This window comes from Arabidopsis lyrata (genome assembly GCF_000004255.2).
Source record: "Arabidopsis lyrata subsp. lyrata unplaced genomic scaffold ARALYscaffold_1, whole genome shotgun sequence".
Lineage (NCBI taxonomy): Eukaryota > Viridiplantae > Streptophyta > Magnoliopsida > Brassicales > Brassicaceae > Arabidopsis > Arabidopsis lyrata.
Genome location: NW_003302555.1, coordinates 76,951 through 94,617, shown reverse-complemented (window position 1 = coordinate 94,617; position 17,667 = coordinate 76,951). Strand labels below are relative to the sequence as shown.

The 17,667-nt window shown below is 40.4% G+C and overlaps 6 protein-coding genes across 8 annotated transcripts in view; 2 read left to right on the top strand and 4 right to left on the bottom strand.

Moving 5' to 3' along the window:
* Positions 1–3,953, top strand: part of LOC110224866 (protein transport Sec1a-like) — a 7,415-nt gene extending 3,462 nt beyond the window's left edge. Inside the window, exons 2-9 of one of the 2 annotated variants that reach the window (XM_021012456.1) lie at positions 2,072–2,197; positions 2,284–2,379; positions 2,458–2,574; positions 2,666–2,743; positions 2,831–3,051; positions 3,148–3,238; positions 3,332–3,421; positions 3,547–3,953. In XM_021012456.1, coding sequence (XP_020868115.1) covers positions 2,072–2,197; positions 2,284–2,379; positions 2,458–2,574; positions 2,666–2,743; positions 2,831–3,051; positions 3,148–3,238; positions 3,332–3,421; positions 3,547–3,618 — 891 coding nt within the window. In that variant the 3' untranslated portion in view covers positions 3,619–3,953. The remainder of the gene's footprint in view (positions 1–2,071; positions 2,198–2,283; positions 2,380–2,457; positions 2,575–2,665; positions 2,744–2,830; positions 3,052–3,147; positions 3,239–3,331; positions 3,422–3,546) is intronic. The other variant, XM_021012457.1, reaches the window with a different exon arrangement.
* LOC110224867 lies at positions 19–1,854 on the top strand. Its single transcript, XM_021012458.1, has 6 exons — positions 19–64; positions 136–340; positions 414–679; positions 772–1,145; positions 1,234–1,422; positions 1,495–1,854. The coding sequence occupies exons 2-6, from the start codon at positions 306–308 to the stop codon at positions 1,633–1,635; spliced, it is 1,005 nt and encodes a 334-aa protein (XP_020868117.1). The 5' UTR covers positions 19–64; positions 136–305; the 3' UTR covers positions 1,636–1,854.
* Positions 3,954–4,157: 204 nt separating the features above from the next.
* On the bottom strand, positions 4,158–6,416 carry LOC9325405. 2 transcript variants are annotated; one of them, XM_021012454.1, is made up of 2 exons: positions 4,711–6,416; positions 4,158–4,637 (listed from the first exon to the last, which is right to left on the bottom strand). In XM_021012454.1, the coding sequence occupies exons 1-2, from the start codon at positions 6,214–6,216 to the stop codon at positions 4,317–4,319; spliced, it is 1,827 nt and encodes a 608-aa protein (XP_020868113.1). In that variant the 5' UTR covers positions 6,217–6,416; the 3' UTR covers positions 4,158–4,316. The 2 variants fall into 2 exon arrangements, with proteins under 2 accessions (XP_020868113.1, XP_020868114.1); XM_021012455.1 differs by lacking the exon at positions 4,158–4,637 and having other exon boundaries at positions 4,863–4,980; positions 5,099–6,416.
* A 70-nt stretch (positions 6,417–6,486) lies between these two features.
* LOC110224869 (zinc finger protein ZAT1) lies at positions 6,487–7,966 on the bottom strand. Its single transcript, XM_021012461.1, has one exon. The coding sequence runs from the start codon at positions 7,410–7,412 to the stop codon at positions 6,636–6,638; it is 777 nt and encodes a 258-aa protein (XP_020868120.1). The 5' UTR covers positions 7,413–7,966; the 3' UTR covers positions 6,487–6,635.
* Positions 7,967–11,098: 3,132 nt separating this feature from the next.
* On the bottom strand, positions 11,099–12,234 carry LOC9325404. Its single transcript, XM_002889294.2, has one exon. The coding sequence runs from the start codon at positions 12,214–12,216 to the stop codon at positions 11,251–11,253; it is 966 nt and encodes a 321-aa protein (XP_002889340.2). The 5' UTR covers positions 12,217–12,234; the 3' UTR covers positions 11,099–11,250.
* Positions 12,233–16,438, bottom strand: LOC9325403 (pentatricopeptide repeat-containing protein At1g02060, chloroplastic). The gene is made up of 4 exons (XM_002889293.2): positions 14,116–16,438; positions 13,887–14,075; positions 13,401–13,602; positions 12,233–13,301 (listed from the first exon to the last, which is right to left on the bottom strand). Exons 1-4 carry the CDS (start codon positions 16,309–16,311, stop codon positions 12,313–12,315), a joined length of 3,576 nt encoding a protein of 1,191 aa, XP_002889339.2. The 5' UTR covers positions 16,312–16,438; the 3' UTR covers positions 12,233–12,312.
* Positions 16,439–17,667: the final 1,229 nt, after the last annotated feature.

Below are 17,667 nucleotides of genomic sequence, written 5' to 3'. Positions count from 1 at the left end.
TCAATTCTACGGCAATCAAAAGTTTCACGGCGACATCCGTAGAAAGAACGTAGAATATATGCAGGTAAGGCCTATTTTCTTACAAGTTTTTAAAATTTGATTTGTAATTTTCTAAATGGCTATGGCTTTATACAGGCAAATCGTGAACTATTTGAGAAGTCTGTTGACTATCCTGATCATGAGAGTTATGAGGCTTACTGTGTACGCATGAGCCAAGATGGAACTTGGGGAGATCATATCCAGCTGCTAATATCACACACACTGGAATACGTGTATACCGGGATTACTCTCGAAGTAACGAAATCATGCCCAAGCTGCCTAACGGACGCATGATCAACTTGTAAGTTCTTATATCTTACTCAATTGAACTACTTAACAGATTTGTTCACCATGTAACAAATTTACCCGTTTAGGTCATACCATAATGGAAACCACTACAACAGTGTTTGTCCGAAAGATGAAGATGCGATTCATCAGAAGACCAAGGTTTGGTGGGATTACGAGAACGCAGAAATCCCAGCCGGTATGGATCACGAGCTAGCACTTGATTGGATCGTGAAAAAGCTTGAGGAATATGAATTTGGACAAGTAGAGCTTAAGCTGGTCGTTGGCTATCATGACTCACCTCTCCCAAAATTTCTGAGCAACATTCCAATCATCTTTGCCAATAAGTGTACTAGTAAGTTGTTCACTACCTATTTGATTGGGAAGAAATTTGGAATGATTACACTTATGATTGTAATCATTCGAATGTGAACTGTTTGATTTCAGGATCTAAAAAGATAGTCACAAAGGGTAACCAAGCTGCAGATGTGAAGATAAAAGAGATGTATGCGGATGAGACTCCTACTCAATTTGAAAACCATGTGTTCATTTCAGGTGACTGTGGCTACTGTAATCACATAACCAAGTTGATAGGTGCTGGCCATCGAGTTATGATGATTTCCACAGGCAACCTAAATGATTCCCGTGTACTACTTCAACTGAAATGGTCGAAGGTTTTTGGTCAACCAAAAGTCCCAATCATTAAGAGTCTCAAGGAATCTAAACAAGCTGCTACGAAGAAAGCTAGAAGTAGAACTCACAAGAAAGACCTTCATAAGAAGTCTTTTGAGGCTAGGCAGAATGTAATAGCTAACGCAAAGGTATGATGTTCTCTTGCGCCGTAATTTCTCTCTAATCCTCTTCTCCTTTTCACTGAAAATTTCCTAACAAATCTTGTGTTGTCTCCAGGATGAGAATGTGAAAATTCCCATGTGCATTTCATTGCTGCACTGTGGATCAGTTCAATTTGTCCTTGAGCTGGTTCACCACGTCCAAGTTCCAAGGATCACAAACATCAACGATATATGTGTTTCCATTCATGCACCAGTAGCAGTTGATGGAGAAATTAGCCGTGATGTCCAAGAAGAATTAGCAAGGGTAAGAAAGTGGTTCACTAGTCAATAAATTTGTGTTTTACATAATTAGTTAACACGAACTCCGTTTTTGCAGAGGCTTGGTAGACCATTGAGTACGTTTACTTTCCAAAGAGTATTCGGTAACAGATGGAACGTCGTGGTGAAGAAGAAGCAGGATGTGACATGTAGAGAAGTGTATGTGCAGCTAGTCAGTGCCATACGGCCTTTGATATAAACATTTCTATAATCTTCAAGATGAAGATTTAGTAAACGGTTCAACTCTTATAGGAATGTATGATGGAATTGTTTTTGAATACATTGATTTTGGAATTTGGATTTTGTTACGGTCAAAGTAATGTCTGAGTCCTGCAAGATGGCTGATATCACTGATCAAGGCATTTCCTGTATGTCATTCATTATTTAGTTTCCAATGTATGTTTGTCTCTTGTGTTCATGTCCTGTGGAATCATCATCGTCAGTGGTAGAAGAACTTTTTAAGAGAAGGGAACCAATGCCTGGCATGTCCTGTGGAATCTTTATACAACCTATATATCTTATGAAGGACTCATCATGTCTCTCTCTCTTCTTTTTATCTTGCTGTAAAACTATAATCAAATTCAGCTAGCTGGAAAAATTAATAGAATAATCAGAGACTTTATAATCAAATTCAGCTAGCTGGAAAAATTAATAGAATAATCAGAGACACAGGCCTTCGGGATCTAGGGCAGCTGGAACAAGATCTTGTTTTTGGAGATGCAGGTGCCAAGGACGTTATCAACTTTCTGAGGACAAATCAGGTGAATAAGTTTGAAACATGACAAAAAAACTTCATAGCCGCATTGCTTTAGTGTTTGAAATGACACAGCATATATTTAAAATACAGGACACAAACCCGGAAAACAAATTACGGCTATTGATGATTTATGCAACAGTGTACCCCGAGAAGTTTGAAGGTGACAAGGGTGTAAAGCTAATGCAGGTAGCTTTTGGTGTGATTGAGAACCCCTTGTAATGCATGGAACAGCTCGCTAAACAAATAATGCATTTACTTTATCAGCTTGCTAGATTATCACCTGTGGATATGAAGGTTATAAGCAACATGCAATTGATAGCTGGATCTCCAGAAAACAAGGCTAAGTCCGGTAGTTTCTCCCTCAAATTTGACGCTGGAAAGGTAACAGATTCAGTTTAGTTATGAAAAATCGACACTAGTTACCGAGAATAAGAAGAAGAATCTGACGATTATGTATACTCTTTTGGTGTAGACAAAACAAGCAAACAGGAAAGATCGATCTGGTGAAGAAGAAACATGGCAACTGTTCCGGTTTTATCCCATGATAGAGGTAGATGAACACCCGGCTTATAAGTTACATATCCACTATGTAATCATGAAGTGGCTGTGATAAATCTTTGCTATGTTGTTGTTGCAGGAGCTGCTTGAGAAACTCGTGAAAGGCGATCTATCTAAAAGCGACTATCTATGTATGAATCAATCAAGTCATAAGGAGGAGAGTGAACCAAGAACAGGGTCAGTAAGGAAGAGTTCTGCTCCTACAGCGGTTCCAGAGCGAAAAGCCACCCCTCATTCTATGAGATCAAGACGAACTGCAACTTGGGCGCGTCCTCAGTCTTCTGACGATGGATACTCCAGGCATTCTATTTTACATCATGATTTCTTATTTTTTGGTCCATTTTAGAGGAGCTTGGGTTTTTGCTAAGAGTAGTTCATATCTTTCTTCACACTCAGTGACTCAGTGTTGAAAAGTGCTTCTACGGACTTCAAGAAGCTGGGGCAGCGCATCTTTGTATTCATTATTGGTGGGGCAACTCGATCCGAGGTATACATTCAAACAAATCCGACCTTAAATGAATTGCTATATATGTTTCTTTTTATCAAATCTTGTGTCAACATTGGCATAACTTTTTGACAGCTCCGAGTTTGCCACAAGTTGACAAGCAGTTTGAGGAGAGAAGTGGTACTAGGCTCCACTAGTTTCGACGATCCCCCACAGTACATCACGGTAACACCACATATTCCTTTTAACAGTTGATGATTGGCTAAATATACCATGGAACCTCAAAGACTGACTGATTTATAAGGAATCTAAAAGATTCTTAATTCCAACTGTTTTAAATGTTTTCGCAGAAGCTGAAATTGCTGTCGGAAAAAGACATACAAGGGGCTCCTGCCCAGCCCTTCAAACCACAATACTGGTGAATTTGACACAGCTTGAGTCTCAAAAATGTATTTAGGAGAAGAAAAAATAAGGCTAATAATTTTGCAATTGAAAGAAGAGTGGATAAGTAAATCTTGTCCAGAGACAAGACTTGGGATCAGGTTAGTAGAAACGTTATGGTGAAGACTTTTTTTTTATTGTTCTTGTTTCTCCTTGATCCCAAACCCTCGCCTTTCGCTTATTTTTATTCTTCATATGGATCATTTTGGTTCATACTCTATATACTTTTGTGTCACAATTAAACTCTATATATTAGTCTCTACGTCGTCGACTTAATGGAAAAAATGAAGATGCTACCTTCTAATTTCTTTTCTAACTTTTGGCTATCTATTGATTCTTCTGCTCTTAGTTAATTTTTAAGTTTGGAGTTATATAGCAATCTTTTGTCAACTCTACGATTGCTATATAGCAAATCTTTTGCCAACTCTACGATTGAATTTGAGAATTTCTATTGTGACTAGCATCATGTTCAAGATACTCATCTTAAATGAGATTTATCTCCAAATTTGTTTTAGAGCAATGTCACCAAACAAAGAATTACCATTTCCCCAAAAAAACAAGAAATATAAAATTCCACGAGAATTGGATATTTACCATCAGCTACTGTAAACTGACTAAGATTAGAACACAAAATGAAAGCTGTTTACGGATTCAACACAGATTAACGAGTATGTATGATCTAGGCAACGGTGGTGGTAGGACCAGGATAAGCAGGAAGAGTCATGATCCGCTTGTCTACAACTGGACCTCCCACAGTGAAATGGTACAGACTCTGAAAGCTAGAGTCTTTTATCCCCAAAACCTCGTGCACTGGATCATCGAAATAGCACCCTATCCCGGTTGCTGAGATCCCCATTGCGTGTGCTTCCAGGTACAAAACTTGCCCAATAACACCCGTCTCCCAGAACAGTCGAGGGTACACCCATGAGCCCTTCTCCCGCAGCGCTGGTTCAAACCGAGCTACCATACCTAGGCTGAAGCATCCATCCCCTGCAATGTCCTGCATCCATCAACCACAATGATTCAGCAACCAAGTGATATATATTGTATCACAACTCTATCCGAATCCGTACCTGATGACATGATAGCCCTTTTGCCAGCTTCTGGCAATCACCCTCGGTGAGCTTGTATAGAGGAAGATCGGCTGGGCATCCATCTGGTTTCTTCCACTCAAATTCAGGCCTCGTAGCTGTCTTGAGATCGCTGAGATGATCCTCGTTTCTGACTAGGAAGTACAGTCCCTTTGGTAAACCCAAAACTCTGTGAACAAACAAGGCAAGATGAACCTCAGCAGTATCCCAAGGAAGAGCTCGAAACGGCAGCGCAAGTTGCTCTTTTTGGGGCTCCCCTCTCGTGGAGCCAGAAGGAAGACAGTGCATCAATATCTGGTAAAACGCAGACATGTCTATACAAGTAACAGCGTCCATATCAACAGCACTTCTTCTCGTCCTTACAACTTGCCTGGCCGTTAACTTGTTATAAGAAGTGTGGCTAAACAGAGCACTGCTTGTGAAGGGAGCATCAAATGAAGAAGATGTTGAGTAGATCAATGAAGGCTTTTCTACAGCCTTGGCTGTCCTATAGATGATATCCCAACACAGATGCTCTTTGCTCAGAGTATTGGGGTTTCCATTCCACTCTAGGCTTGGGAAGTCTCTTAGGGCAGAGCTAATTCCGAGGTAGTCTAAGTTGAGATCTCCTCTACTAGTTCCGTTGGGGAAAACAAGGAGCAAGCAGTCAGGATGCTCGAATTCAATCTCAGGGAGCTTACCTTTACCTGAAGAAGAAGGTATCTGAAATTCAGGGAGCCCCATAAGCCTCTTGAGATCATCAGCTCCGAAGCCGTCGAGAAGCTTCAAGTCCCAGCCAAGCTCTGCGGCTGCAATGGAGAGAGCGGCAATGGCGTGGCCGACGTCGTGGTTACAGTACCGAAACGCTCGTTCTCCGTACTTCCAAGCTTCACGCCAGAAGATAGAAGAAATGCCGATGAGAAAAGAATTCTCCGGGAAAAAGGAAGAGGGGATGTGAGCTCTAACCTCCAGAGAATGCTCTTTGGGAGCATAGTGGGCGACGAAAGCGGATTGGGAGAGGGAAGGGATGGGAGGAGCAATGAGATAGGCCTCGGTGGGATGCAAGTTACCGCTGCTGGGGTTGACGCGGAGGGGCCAGGTGGAGGATCCGGTGGTCTTCCAGGCGGAGAGAGCGAGAGAATGGTAGAAAAGGTGAGAGATGGTAGCGAGAGAGATGGGTTTGGGCGGAGGAAGCGAGTCGAATAGACAAGAGTAGAGAGGAGAGTCGTCGTTGTCGTCATCGTCGTGATTGGGGTGTTGGAGAGGAAGAAGAGGAGCAGAGAGGTAACGGCGGAAGGGATTAGGCTGATTGGCCCAGTCGAGACCACGAGGACCTCTCGCGTAACCGGTGAAGGAGTGCTTCGTCTGGTTGTGGTACTCGAGAACCAATTCAAGCGAAGAAGAAGAAGAAGAAGAAGAGAAGGTCATGGCGGAGATAAAGGCACTTGTTGGTGTGCGATGGATGGAGAGAAGAGAGGTCGAAGACGCTAACCTCCACGAAATCGTCATTCTTCCTTCTCCTTTACTCTTTCTGGAATTCCCAGAAATTATAGGATTTTTGTACCGAACCGGTTCAGATATGGACCGGTTAAGGGTTAACCAAAATTACATGTGATTTCTTTGACTCGGGGAACAATTGCACTTTTGTTTTCTTTTTTTAACATAAAAAGAAGAAAGTGCAATCTATGGCGTGACTCGTGAAAGCTTTTTTGGTGTCTGAGTTCAAAAAAAAAAAAAAAAAAGAGAGTTTGGGGGCATTGGCATAACGACTTGAGCAAATTAACAACAAACCACTCAGGCTTTCATGCTTTACCATTTTCCCACACAAAACCGACTATCACATGATTTCCCTCATTACTACTACCTAACTCACTTGTGTTCTTTGACCACATCTCTACGACTCTACATCAAAATTGTCTTCAATTTTACTACATTACTTGGCATAAAAGGTGGTAATTACTGACCAATAATCTGATCAAGCGTGACGAGGCCATGTCTTCCTCCTCCGATGGCGCTGGAAGATTTAGATCTATCAAGCTGATTATTATTCCTGATCTTCTGATCGTGGATTCATCATTGCTGGCCGAAGCGTGAGATCTTTTGTGACCTCCGAGAGCTTGACCAGATGAGAAGACCTTGGAACAGATTGGACATTCATGGTGACTAGTCTTTTTCTTCTTCTTCTTCAACTCATCTGAGACTAATTGATCTGTTTCTGCTCTCCTCTTCCTGTGGCTTGCTCTGTGTTCACCTAACGCCTGATACGACTTAAACACTTTCTCGCAAGTCTCGCACTCGAACCACTTATTATTCTTCCCTCTCTCCTCCTTCTCCCACTTGTCTCTCGACAGCAACATGAGACTCAAGGCCACGTCTTCTTCCTCTGTTGCAGCGTCACACACCGAGCTCATCGGTTCCTGCTCGGTACACGACTCACTGAGTTCTTGAACCCCGATCTTCACCTCTGCTGCTCCTGCGGTTTCACTTTTCCCTTCTTCGTTGGATCTCCGGTTAAGTCTGGATCGTTTGCGGGTGGGCTTCTTGGACGATTCGGTTTCACTCTCTCTGTCCTGGAGTGGATCGGCCATGGAAGATGAAGCTGACTCGGGCTGACTCGGGAGCATGTGAGACCTCATGTGACCTCCCAAAGCCCTTCCATTAGCGAAGCTCTTCCAACATAACTTGCACTTATGCCTCTCTTCCATTTCCTCAATCTACCAAAACAGACCAAAAATAGAAGAAAAGAGAAAAAGGAGAGAAATAAAGGCAGTGAAATAAGAAGAAGAAGAAGTCGGAGTAGGTTACAAGCACTCTTCCACCAACACTTGAGCTAATATACCAAGTCCCAACAACAAGTAAATGTTTTTTTTTAAGGAAAATAATTAATGGGATAATTAAGAATATCAATGAAAGCAGTTTACTTTCTTTTTTAATATCAGAAACGGCTAAATAAAGTCTTATCTGTCTGTTGTGTAAACATAAATAATAAGCCTGTAAAATATCAGTATATACTACTATATAATTATCAGTTATGTTTTTGTTAATTTATTGAGCAAAAAAAAGAAAAAAAAAAGAGGAGTATTGGTGAAGTGAAGAGCGGTTGATCAAACATGTAACATGCGACTCTCAGCCCCTTTATTTCTCTATTAATTCCTCCCGCTGACTTTTTTTTTGTAAACCAAAACTATTGATATATGTTTGTTGTAACGACGAACAACACTACCACTGACCACACACCCTTTGAAATACCGTCTCAATCTTTGGGAGGACCCTTGGCAAAACTAAAAAAAAAAAAAAATTCTCTTACTAAAAAAAAAAAAATTCTAAAAATTAGACCCTTTTTCTTCAATAATTTTTTTTTAAAAAGTTTTTAACCCATGGCAAATGCCTATGTTGTCATAGGTGAGAGACGGCCGACTCTAAATCTAATTTACCAAACTTTAATGTCTTTGACAAATACACCAACTCTCCTCAAATCATACACTGACACGTGTGACTTAACTGCTGACTTCCCGCCAGAGCCAGACCGGAGCAAAGTTTTATGAAACAATGCAATGGAGCCCCCATTTTTAGAGGGGCCCCACATAATATTTTTGGTTTTTTTTTTTTTTTTTTGTAAACCTATATATATTTTTGGTTATATATATATATATTGTATGTGTCTAAACTTTTTTATAATTATTATAAATAATTGAATTATTTAAAAAAGTAAGTTTTTACTTTAAAAATTTCTAAAACAATCAAGAGTTTTGCTTAAAGTGATTGTTTTTATTATAATTTTTTTTTATATATGATGTTTTTGAACCAAAAAAAAAACTACGATGCTATTTTTTTTTTATTCGTATGGGCCCCAAATTTCTTTGGTCCGGCTCTGCTTCCCGCCTCCTAAAGTTAGTGCTGTCTTTGACTCTCCTCTTTTCATCTTTTTATTTGGATGATTTTCAATATAAGAATCCACATTTCATTACTCTACAAATTTCTGCTAACAAATATATTTTCTCCAAAAAAATTTGGGTCATCAAAGGTAATTGTTACTTTAATTTAACCATGCATGCATGTATTATAGTACACAAGTGTAAGTTCTTCTATTCTAAAACGTGTACACCACATCGTTTATTTGCGTTAAAAAGTTATTCAATTAGGTATACTCTATGTATATTTCTGGAATTCAACTAAATCAAGTGCATGTCCTTTTGAATAAGAAGGTTAATTATAGACTTACACCCATGGAAAGCATAAATTATATAAAAGGTAAAATCGAATGGTGCATCTCTAGAAATATATATGATGTGAAATACATATGGCAATGAACAATATTTCCAAGCATGCATGTCTAAATTATTTAAACTACGAGTATCTCGTTGAGACGTTATTACGCCTTACTAGACCAAAATTTCCTTGTATCAATAGCGTTGTAACTTATGTCTATATGTGTCAATTGTTGATTAGAGACTTTAGAGTACACGTCTTCAAATTAATTGATTATTTTTTGAGTGGACTTGAAATGCACACGAGTATTTTCACATTCTCATCCTAGAGACAGCACAACAAGTGTTGTTTTATTAATCAAGATGAACCATAACCACAATTGTATGAGGGTTATCTCCTATTGAACAGTTCATATCATAAGTATACTCATTCCAAATTTCATCCCAATCAAATGATAGGTAGTGAACAACTTACTTTTACACTTATTGCCATAGATGATTGGAATGTTGCTCGGAAATTTTAGGTGAGGTGAGTTATGAAAGCCAACGACCAGCCTAAGCTCTACTTGTCCAAATTCATATTCCTCTAAGTTTTTTTCACGATCCGATCAAGCGCTAGCTCGTGATCCATACTGACTGTGATTTTTGCGTTCTCGTAATCCCACCAAACCGTGGTGGTCTTCTGATGAATCGCATCTTCATCTTTCGAACAAACACTGTTGTAGTGGTTCCCACTATGGTATGATCTAAACGGGTAAATTTGTTACATGGTGAACAAATCTGTTAAGTAGTTCAATTGACTAAGATATAAGAACTTACAAGTTGATCATGCGTCCGTTAGACACCTTGGGCATGATTTCGTTACTTGGAAAGTTATCCCGGTGTACACGTATTCCAATGAGTGTGATATTAGCAGCTGCTTGTAGCTGGATATAATCTCCCCAAGCTCCATCTTGGCTCATGTGTACACAGTAAGCTGTAAGCCTCATAACTCTCATGTTCAACATAGTCAACAGACTTCTCAAATAGTTCACGATTTGCCTGTATAAAGCCATAGCCATTTAGAAGATTACAAATCAAATTTTAAAAACTTCCTTGTATCAATAGCGTTTTGTAACTTATGTCTATATGTGTCAATTGTTGACTAGAGACTTTAGAGTACATGTCTTCAAGTTAATTGATTATCTTTTGAGTGTCCCAAAGAGTCATATACTTTGCTTGAGCTTTTCTCAAAGAGAGATCGGAGGATATCAGTTGACATTAACCAAATTCCCACCGCTAATCCTAGTTTTCAGCTGATGGTTGGTATATGATATATTATATGTGAGAGAAATAAAATAAATTAACTTGAAGACATGTACAAGTTATGAACTTTTGACTTTTGGCTTCCTAAAATCAAAAGTTCATAACTTGTAATGGCAACAACTCGTTAATATTTTATATGCGAGAGAAATGACCCCTTCCTTGCAATCGTGCTTAATTAATTAAGAAGACCCACCAAATTTATCAATTATGTTGACTAATGTTCATGCGTTTTCGGTGTAGTAAGAGCGTTTTGGTCAAAATATATATTGGTTGATCACGAGAGTTATTTGATACGTGATAGTTGTTTGTTTATTTTTGATATTTTCTTCTTTGTGATTCTTTTTAATCGGCTTATTAATTTCGAAGTTCCAAATTTTTGTCGACAGGTTTCAAAATTATATTTCCTTCTTGATGGCTAAACAAGTAAATTATATCACCCCCCAAAACTAAAATATATATTCATATAGATTCTTTCGGTACCAAAATAATTGATGTGTTTATGAAATTCTTTTGCATCAAATTAACTGATGTACTTACTTTTCTATGCAAAATTTATTAAAAAAAAATTGTGACAATTTGTAATGGATCAGTTTGTTTATCATTGGTTGAATTGTGTTTGGATAGACAGTAAGTAATGTTTCTATTTTAAAAAATGATTTATTTAACATCAATTATTTTGATATAGAGGGTGTGAATAAGTATACCCCATTACCCCCTTGGTTATCTTTTTTCAATGTACATACTTATTTGCTTTCCAGAAAAAGAGATGATACAATTATTGGTGATCATTCTGTCTTATATTAACTAGTTGTAATACTAATTTCTTACTTTCTATATATATTGGGCAAGAGCAACCTATTATACATGGCTCTCTAAAATTAAAACAGTAAAGCACTGCAGATGGCGTATAGTGTAATTCATTATAAAATCCATACAAGTGTATAAATTCATGCACTTAATTGTATGTAAAGGATATAAACGAATGAAAGTTAAAAGAATATAATTAGCAACTTAATTAATTAGTCAGTCGTCAAGACCAATCACCACTTGCGAGTTTTAACCATGAAGATGAAGTGGCGTTGTGACTATTGCCACCACCATCTCTCTCGATCATCCCTACGCTCATGGCCGTTGGATCAACGGAATACTCTTGGCAAGCTAAGTTGAGATCGAGAGATGGTTGATCTAACGGCTGCGGTCTACCGACGGAATGGTGATGATCGTGGAGCGACGTCATACGAAGATAATTGGAAGGTGTTAGCCAATGGCATCTCTTGTGGCCTCCCAAGGCCTGTCCCGAAGAGAAGACGCGATGGCAGATGGTGCACTCGTGAGCGTTGGATCTCTTTCTTGCGATGTGAGCCGTTGATTTGTCTTCTTCCTCCTCCTCATCTTCGTCCTCGTCCTCGTCGTCGTCTTCTTTGTATTCCTCTTCCTCTTCCTCTTCTTTATCTTGAGAGGCAAAACAACCCTTCACTTTCTTGTGGCTTGCCCTGTGTCCACCCAATGCCTGATGCGACGTGAACACCTTCTTGCAAGCTTTGCATTGGAAAACCTGAGCGGTTTTTTGCTTCTTGACGGTTTTGGCCTTACCATGTCCATGTTGTTTATGATGATCACCATGCGCATCCCCTGAATTGGACAACAACACAAGACAGTTGGCGAGCTCCTCATCTTCGTTTGGAGACAAGTTAAGATGATGATGATGCTGAGTGGGCATCGATCTCTCCCTCTTCCATGGACGACGTGACATGTTGTCCTCATCGTGTTGTCCGCGACTGAACATTACGAAATCAATGCATGACGAGTTCATGACTCCATGCATGTGTGTGTTCAAAGTGTTTTGGTGTGAATTAAAAAGGAGAAAGCCCTTTTTTTTAGTGGAAGTAACGGGTTTGGTGTCTTCTTGTTCATGTGGTTCCAAGTAGCTGAGCACTTGCTTTAATGACACGTGGTGCAACTTTTGACTTTTTCCAACATTCCTAGTCACATGCATCTATATAGAATGTGCATGGTTTAACAACAATACTCTCATTTCATCATATGCTTACAATAATTTCTCTTATAATAACCCAAATGTAAATTATGACAATTAGGGAGAGGTGAGGCTGCGGATGAGAAGGCCTTCGAAGGTGATTCCAGGTCCGAAAGCTAAGCCAAGTCCCCACTCTTGTGCTTCATCGCCTTTCTTCTTCAGCTCCTCTCTCATATACTCCATCACATACAGTATCGTGTTGCTGCTCACGTTCCCGTAATCCACCAACGCCCTTCTGCTGCTCTCCAGCTTCTCTTTCTCCAGCTTTAGTTTTGTCTCCAGACGGTTCAGAATCGCAGGTCCTCCTGGATGAACTGCCCAGAACATGTCATTGAACTCCATCGACTCATCACCACCAGCCTTTCCCATCAGCTTCTTGCAGAACTCTTCTATGTTCTCCTCTATCTTCTGCGGGAGGTCTCGTCCAAGCTTGAAGTTTATGCCTTCCTCCGTCAACCTCCCGTCGATCACGTTCTGTGTCCCCGGCAAGAACTGCTGAACCGCATAGTGCAGCTCCATGAAAGGAGCTTCACACTCTCTCGGATCAGCTCCGATGATCACAGCAGCTGCACCATCTCCAAACAGAGCAGCTCCAACTAGGTCGTACGGACGAGCTTTGTTTGGTGGGCGAAACCCGAGAATGGTGGTTTCAGAGGTTGTGAGCAGAACACGGCTTCCCGGGTTGTTCTCAGCAATGTCTTTGGCCACACGGAGGCCAGTCACACCTCCGTAGCATCCCAGAAAATACAGCATCACTCTGTTCACGTCATTCCTCAGGCCTAGCTTTGCTGAGAGGTAAAGGTCACCACCGGGTAATCGTATCTCGCTTGAGGAAACGTAGACAATGTGAGTGATGTCTTCCACTGGCCTTCCCCATTCCTTGATGCAGCCTAAACTGGCTTCCAATGCCATTTCCACAACCGCCTCGTTTGCAATTTCAAGTCTTTGCTTGATTGTTGGTGAACCCTCTGTTGTTAGCTCAGGGTATTTATCCAGTATCTCTCGTGACAATACCGTGTAGCGCGTCTTCACGGTTGTGGTTTTGCCTAAACAACAGCAGAAAATATTGGCAAGCTTTCGCATTTCACAATAGAGTACAGCTGCGTTGCTGCGTTAAAAATATATATAAAGAGACTGAGGCTTACACAAGTGTTCCAGCTTTTCTTTGATAAACGCGTCCTCACATTTGGTGTCTCGTAGAAATCCTTCCACTAGATTCTCCTGAGGAACGACTTGGCTTGGGAAGGCTTTGCCAAGAGCAAGCAGTGTTGCCTTTCCGGGATTTGCGACACGCCTTGTGGATATGCTGCTTAGCTTCTCAACACCATTCATTCTAGAATTCGACATCTTTTTTCAAGCGCAGAAGGAAAAAACTCAATAAGATATTGGGAAGAAAGATGGTGGATGCAGAATATTAGCAAAAGCAAAGGATTATAAAGGAAGGGTTGAGGGTTTTCTTGGGGAGAGTTTGGTGCTGATGAGTGAGGGTCATGGAAAGAGAGAACTGGTTATTTTATTAGGGTTTGGTGATTCTTTGGCCTGTGTTGGTTAGAAATGCAAAAAACACCATGAAACCTATTTTCCCGGGATAAGTAATACAAGCCTAATCTACTTTGGTAATTAATAGGTACCATGAAGGTGAAAGTTATGAACAGAGAGTTGCAACGTCCATAGAGACCTGTAACAGAGACGATGAATACAAACTTGTTTAATTGCTGAGGGGCAAAAATTTTACAATTGGCAATGGATAATTCTAGACACAGAATTGAAAACGGAAACAAAGAGAAAGGACCCCATTTACCAGAAACCAGATGCACGGTCTAACCTCCAGCTCAAGAAGATTTAAGTGGATATCCTTCATTCTGATACAGCGCAATTATCTGATTTTCTCATTGTAGCCATCCTCTTTGACACAAACTGAAGTTCTTCCCACTTTCCAGCAGCCTCTAAGGCATTTGTCAAAACCACGTGGCAGCTAAGCTGTTGGTGATTTCCTAGTTCTACTAATTCATTGTACAAACTAAACGCTTCAGAGTGTCTCTTATGCTTACAGAGTCCTTCTATGATCGTGTTACACGTGTCGATATCTACCATTTGACTCTTTTCCAGACAAAACAGAACAAGTGTGTGTGCATCAAGCAGTTTTCGATTCTCGCAGAGGAAATCAAGTAATTCCTCCATCTTAATCAAATACCCGTTATCATAAAGCAACCTAACAATCAGAAATGCCTTTTCTTTCTGTGCACTACTAAAAACCAATCTGACAGCCTGCGTTGAAAGATCAATGTTCTGTCTTATTCGTTTTTCCAACATTACCGTTAGCAAGCCGAAAGAGTCGTTAGCAAATTTCCTTTTCACAAGTTCTGCAAGTACAGAATGGAAAGTGGTTGCAACCGGAAGATAAGAGCTCCTTAGCATCCTTTGTAGGGTATCATGAGCAAGAAGAGCTTCACCTATCTTCAATAGCCCATCAATCAATACCTCGTAGGTTTCAGGATCAGGAACAAATTCCCGCCTCAGCATTAGAACCAACAGCTCATAAGCAGCCTTGAATTTACCTTCTCTGCAGAGACCCGTGATCAAAGTCCTGTAAGAGGATGGATCTTGCGCTCCTCTTTTCATCAGCTGCCTAAAAACTTTCTCCGCTTGTTTTGCTTTCCCATTGGCACATAAGTATTCGAACATTAGGTTATAAGCTGCAGCAAGAGGCTTGCATTCATTCTTACCTAACAATACTTCCTTCTCAAACAACTCATTGAATAATGTCTCGGCTTTATCAAATTCATTTCTCAGGCACAGAGTACGAATCAAAACACTATAAGAAGCTGAATCAGGATGCAACTTCATATTCAGCATTTCTTGGAACACCTTCATTGCTGCATCCAGATGTCCAGCATCGCAGTGGGCTTTGATCAAAATATTAAAAGTGCAGGCATCTGGAGAGAAAGTGGTAAATGCGTCCCCTCCAATCAAAAATCCTTTGATCTCATCATATCTATGAGCCTCCGAGAGCCCCTTGATCAGAGTATTGTAAGTTACAGCATTGGGTTTTAGCCCTCTGGTCAGCATTTCATGAAACACAAGCAGTGCTTCATCAATTTCCTGCTTCATACAATAGCCTCGCAGCAGAGTAGTGTAACTAACAATGTTGGGATGCACAGCCGTTGCTTTCTTCAACATTCCATTCAAAAGATTGTGTGCAATCTTGACCTTGCCAGCTCTGCATAACCCATCGATGATCGTGTTATATGTAACAACGTCAGGATTGCAACTATAAAGCTCCATTTCTTTAAAAATCGTAAAGGCTTGGTCGACCATGGAGTTCTTGCAAAACCCACTTATCAATGTATTGAAAGTATAGGAATCTGGGGTAACCCCGTAGGTACGGCGCATTTCGTCGAACATGTCATGGGCCATTCCAGTTCGGCCACGCTTAAGCAAAATCGAGAGAAGACTGTTGAAGGTAAGCACGGAAGGCGAGATGCCCATCTTCTTCATGGTCTGGAACAGGTTCACTGACTCCTGGAAGAGCCCAGCGTTGCCGTAGCTCCTAATCAAGCTGTTGAAGTAGCGATCCTGGAGCTTGACGCAGCCGTTAGACCTTTTCTCGATGGAGAACAAGAAATTGCGAGCCGCATTGAGATTGCGAGCTCGACCTAGGAACTCTAACATGAGGAAGAAAGACTGCTCTTTGTGAGAGAAACCCTTGTTGTAAACCCAGTCGAAGAACCGGAGACCATCGGCAGGGACCTTGATGAGACGCAGGGTTTGGAGAACGGTGGTTCTGGAGAGAGGTTCAGACGGGTGAAGAGATGAGAGTGAAGACTCGAGTTCGTCCGACCACGGGTTAGAGTTCACGGCACGCGCCAAGGACCTGGCGAGTTTTGATTTGGTCGACGCAGAACCTTCTTCATTGGTAATTTTGGCGGCTCGGATAACTACTGGTAGAGACTTGGCGACAAACAAAGCATGGAGTTTAGGGACAGAAGAAACCATCGCCGCGAAATATGGCAGACGTCCACCGTGACAAAACTGCCTTCCTTCCGGCGAACACATTCTTCAATCTCTAAAGCCCATTCTAAATGGGCTCCTTTTTGCTCCAGCTACTTGAGGCCCAAAATAGAGAGATGGACCCACACAAATGACAAATGAGTGTGAGAAACAAGTGCAATAAAAGTGGTCTCACAAATTTAAGAGAGAGATGTTGACAAGGCAACAAGTTTGGTGTAGCATTATCCTCCTCCTTTTCTTTTGCCTTTTTCTCTATTCATATGCATGTTTTTTTACTAGCTCATAAACGCAGGTAATTCCTCCAATATCAACAACATAATCGGTTGAATAAATTATGGATGTTGCATTTATGTTGTTTTTTTTGGTTATGTGGAATTAGAAATGAGCTAGCTTATGGTTAGAGTGATTAAGAGGTTTTCATTTTAAGGAGTTAGTTAGTACTATCAATTGTCTACTTTGAGTGAATAAAAAAGCCTCCTGACAGCGTAGAGCGTACCATCAGAATAAGTTGTAGTAGGAGCGGCATTTCAATATTGTACACTGTAAAAAAAAATAAAGAAGAAAAGACAGGATTATGCATATAAATAATCCCGAACCAAATATGAAAATAGAAAGTTTGTTTTTTGGGTTTATAATTAAAAAAAAAAAAAAAAAAAAGAGAGACATGAGTCCGTACAGTTTGGGGGTCAACGTCGATGGCAGCCTTTGAGCACCTAAAAAGAGGGGCCCCACACCATTTCCAATTACAAACAAAACCTTGGCTACGCTCGGCTAAACCCTACTCTCTCCCCTGTGCTGCCACGTGATCACCATCCGATTAATCGGGACCGTCGATTAGTAAGTAGCTTAGAGGCAGAAATGGCGCGTGAGCGAGAGAGAGTATAATAAAATTATTGAGAGAGGGGGTGCGTGATACGACGATCGGTCACTCTGTCCTCCCTAAAACGATCAACCTCCTACTTGCCATCTATTTACACTTTTGCCATCCTGTCTTTCTAAACCCCAACACCCTCCATTCCCTCTCTCTCTCGCTCTCTTTCTTGGCCTTATCTTCTTCTTTTTTTTTTGTTAATTCAAACCTTAGCTTGTGCAACAATAGATATTTTATTTTATCTTTTCTTAAAAAAATCATGTGTAAACATGTAATTAATTGACGATGCGAGATTTATGATTTATCATTCTCATTAAAAAATTAAAAAAAAAAAAAACAAATGTAATGAAAAGAGAGAGAGAGAGAGGCCCAGCTGGGGAACAAACGCGTTTTTACTCTTGTTCATCCTTAACCACACGATCACCAATACTATACACACCCTTTTTTTTTTTTTTTTCTTTAAAGTCCTGCAGGGGCTATTCAACGTATATCATTCGTAATACGCTGTTAATAAGAAAACATTGGAAGAG

Excerpts from the sequence above, each read along its gene's own strand:
- LOC110224867 (XM_021012458.1), top strand. The coding sequence starts at position 306 with ATGCCCAAGCTGCCTAACGGACGCATGATCAACTT. Across the intron at positions 341-413 it reads AACGGACGCATGATCAACTT|GTCATACCATAATGGAAACC; the intron begins GTAAGTTCTTAT and ends TTACCCGTTTAG. Across the intron at positions 680-771 it reads CTTTGCCAATAAGTGTACTA|GATCTAAAAAGATAGTCACA; the intron begins GTAAGTTGTTCA and ends GTTTGATTTCAG.
- LOC9325405 (XM_021012454.1), bottom strand. The coding sequence starts at position 6,216 with ATGACGATTTCGTGGAGGTTAGCGTCTTCGACCTCTCTTCTCTCCATC. Across the intron at positions 4,638-4,710 it reads AAGGGCTATCATGTCATCAG|GACATTGCAGGGGATGGATG; the intron begins GTACGGATTCGG and ends TGATGGATGCAG.
- LOC110224869 (XM_021012461.1), bottom strand. The coding sequence starts at position 7,412 with ATGGAAGAGAGGCATAAGTGCAAGTTATGTTGGAAGAGCTTCGCTAAT.
- LOC9325404 (XM_002889294.2), bottom strand. The coding sequence starts at position 12,216 with ATGCATGTGACTAGGAATGTTGGAAAAAGTCAAAAGTTGCACCACGTG.
- LOC9325403 (XM_002889293.2), bottom strand. The coding sequence starts at position 16,311 with ATGTGTTCGCCGGAAGGAAGGCAGTTTTGTCACGGTGGACGTCTGCCA. Across the intron at positions 14,076-14,115 it reads ATAATTGCGCTGTATCAGAA|ACCGTGCATCTGGTTTCTGG; the intron begins TGAAGGATATCC and ends GCTGGAGGTTAG. Across the intron at positions 13,603-13,886 it reads TCATAACTTTCACCTTCATG|ATGTCGAATTCTAGAATGAA; the intron begins GTACCTATTAAT and ends GCTTGAAAAAAG.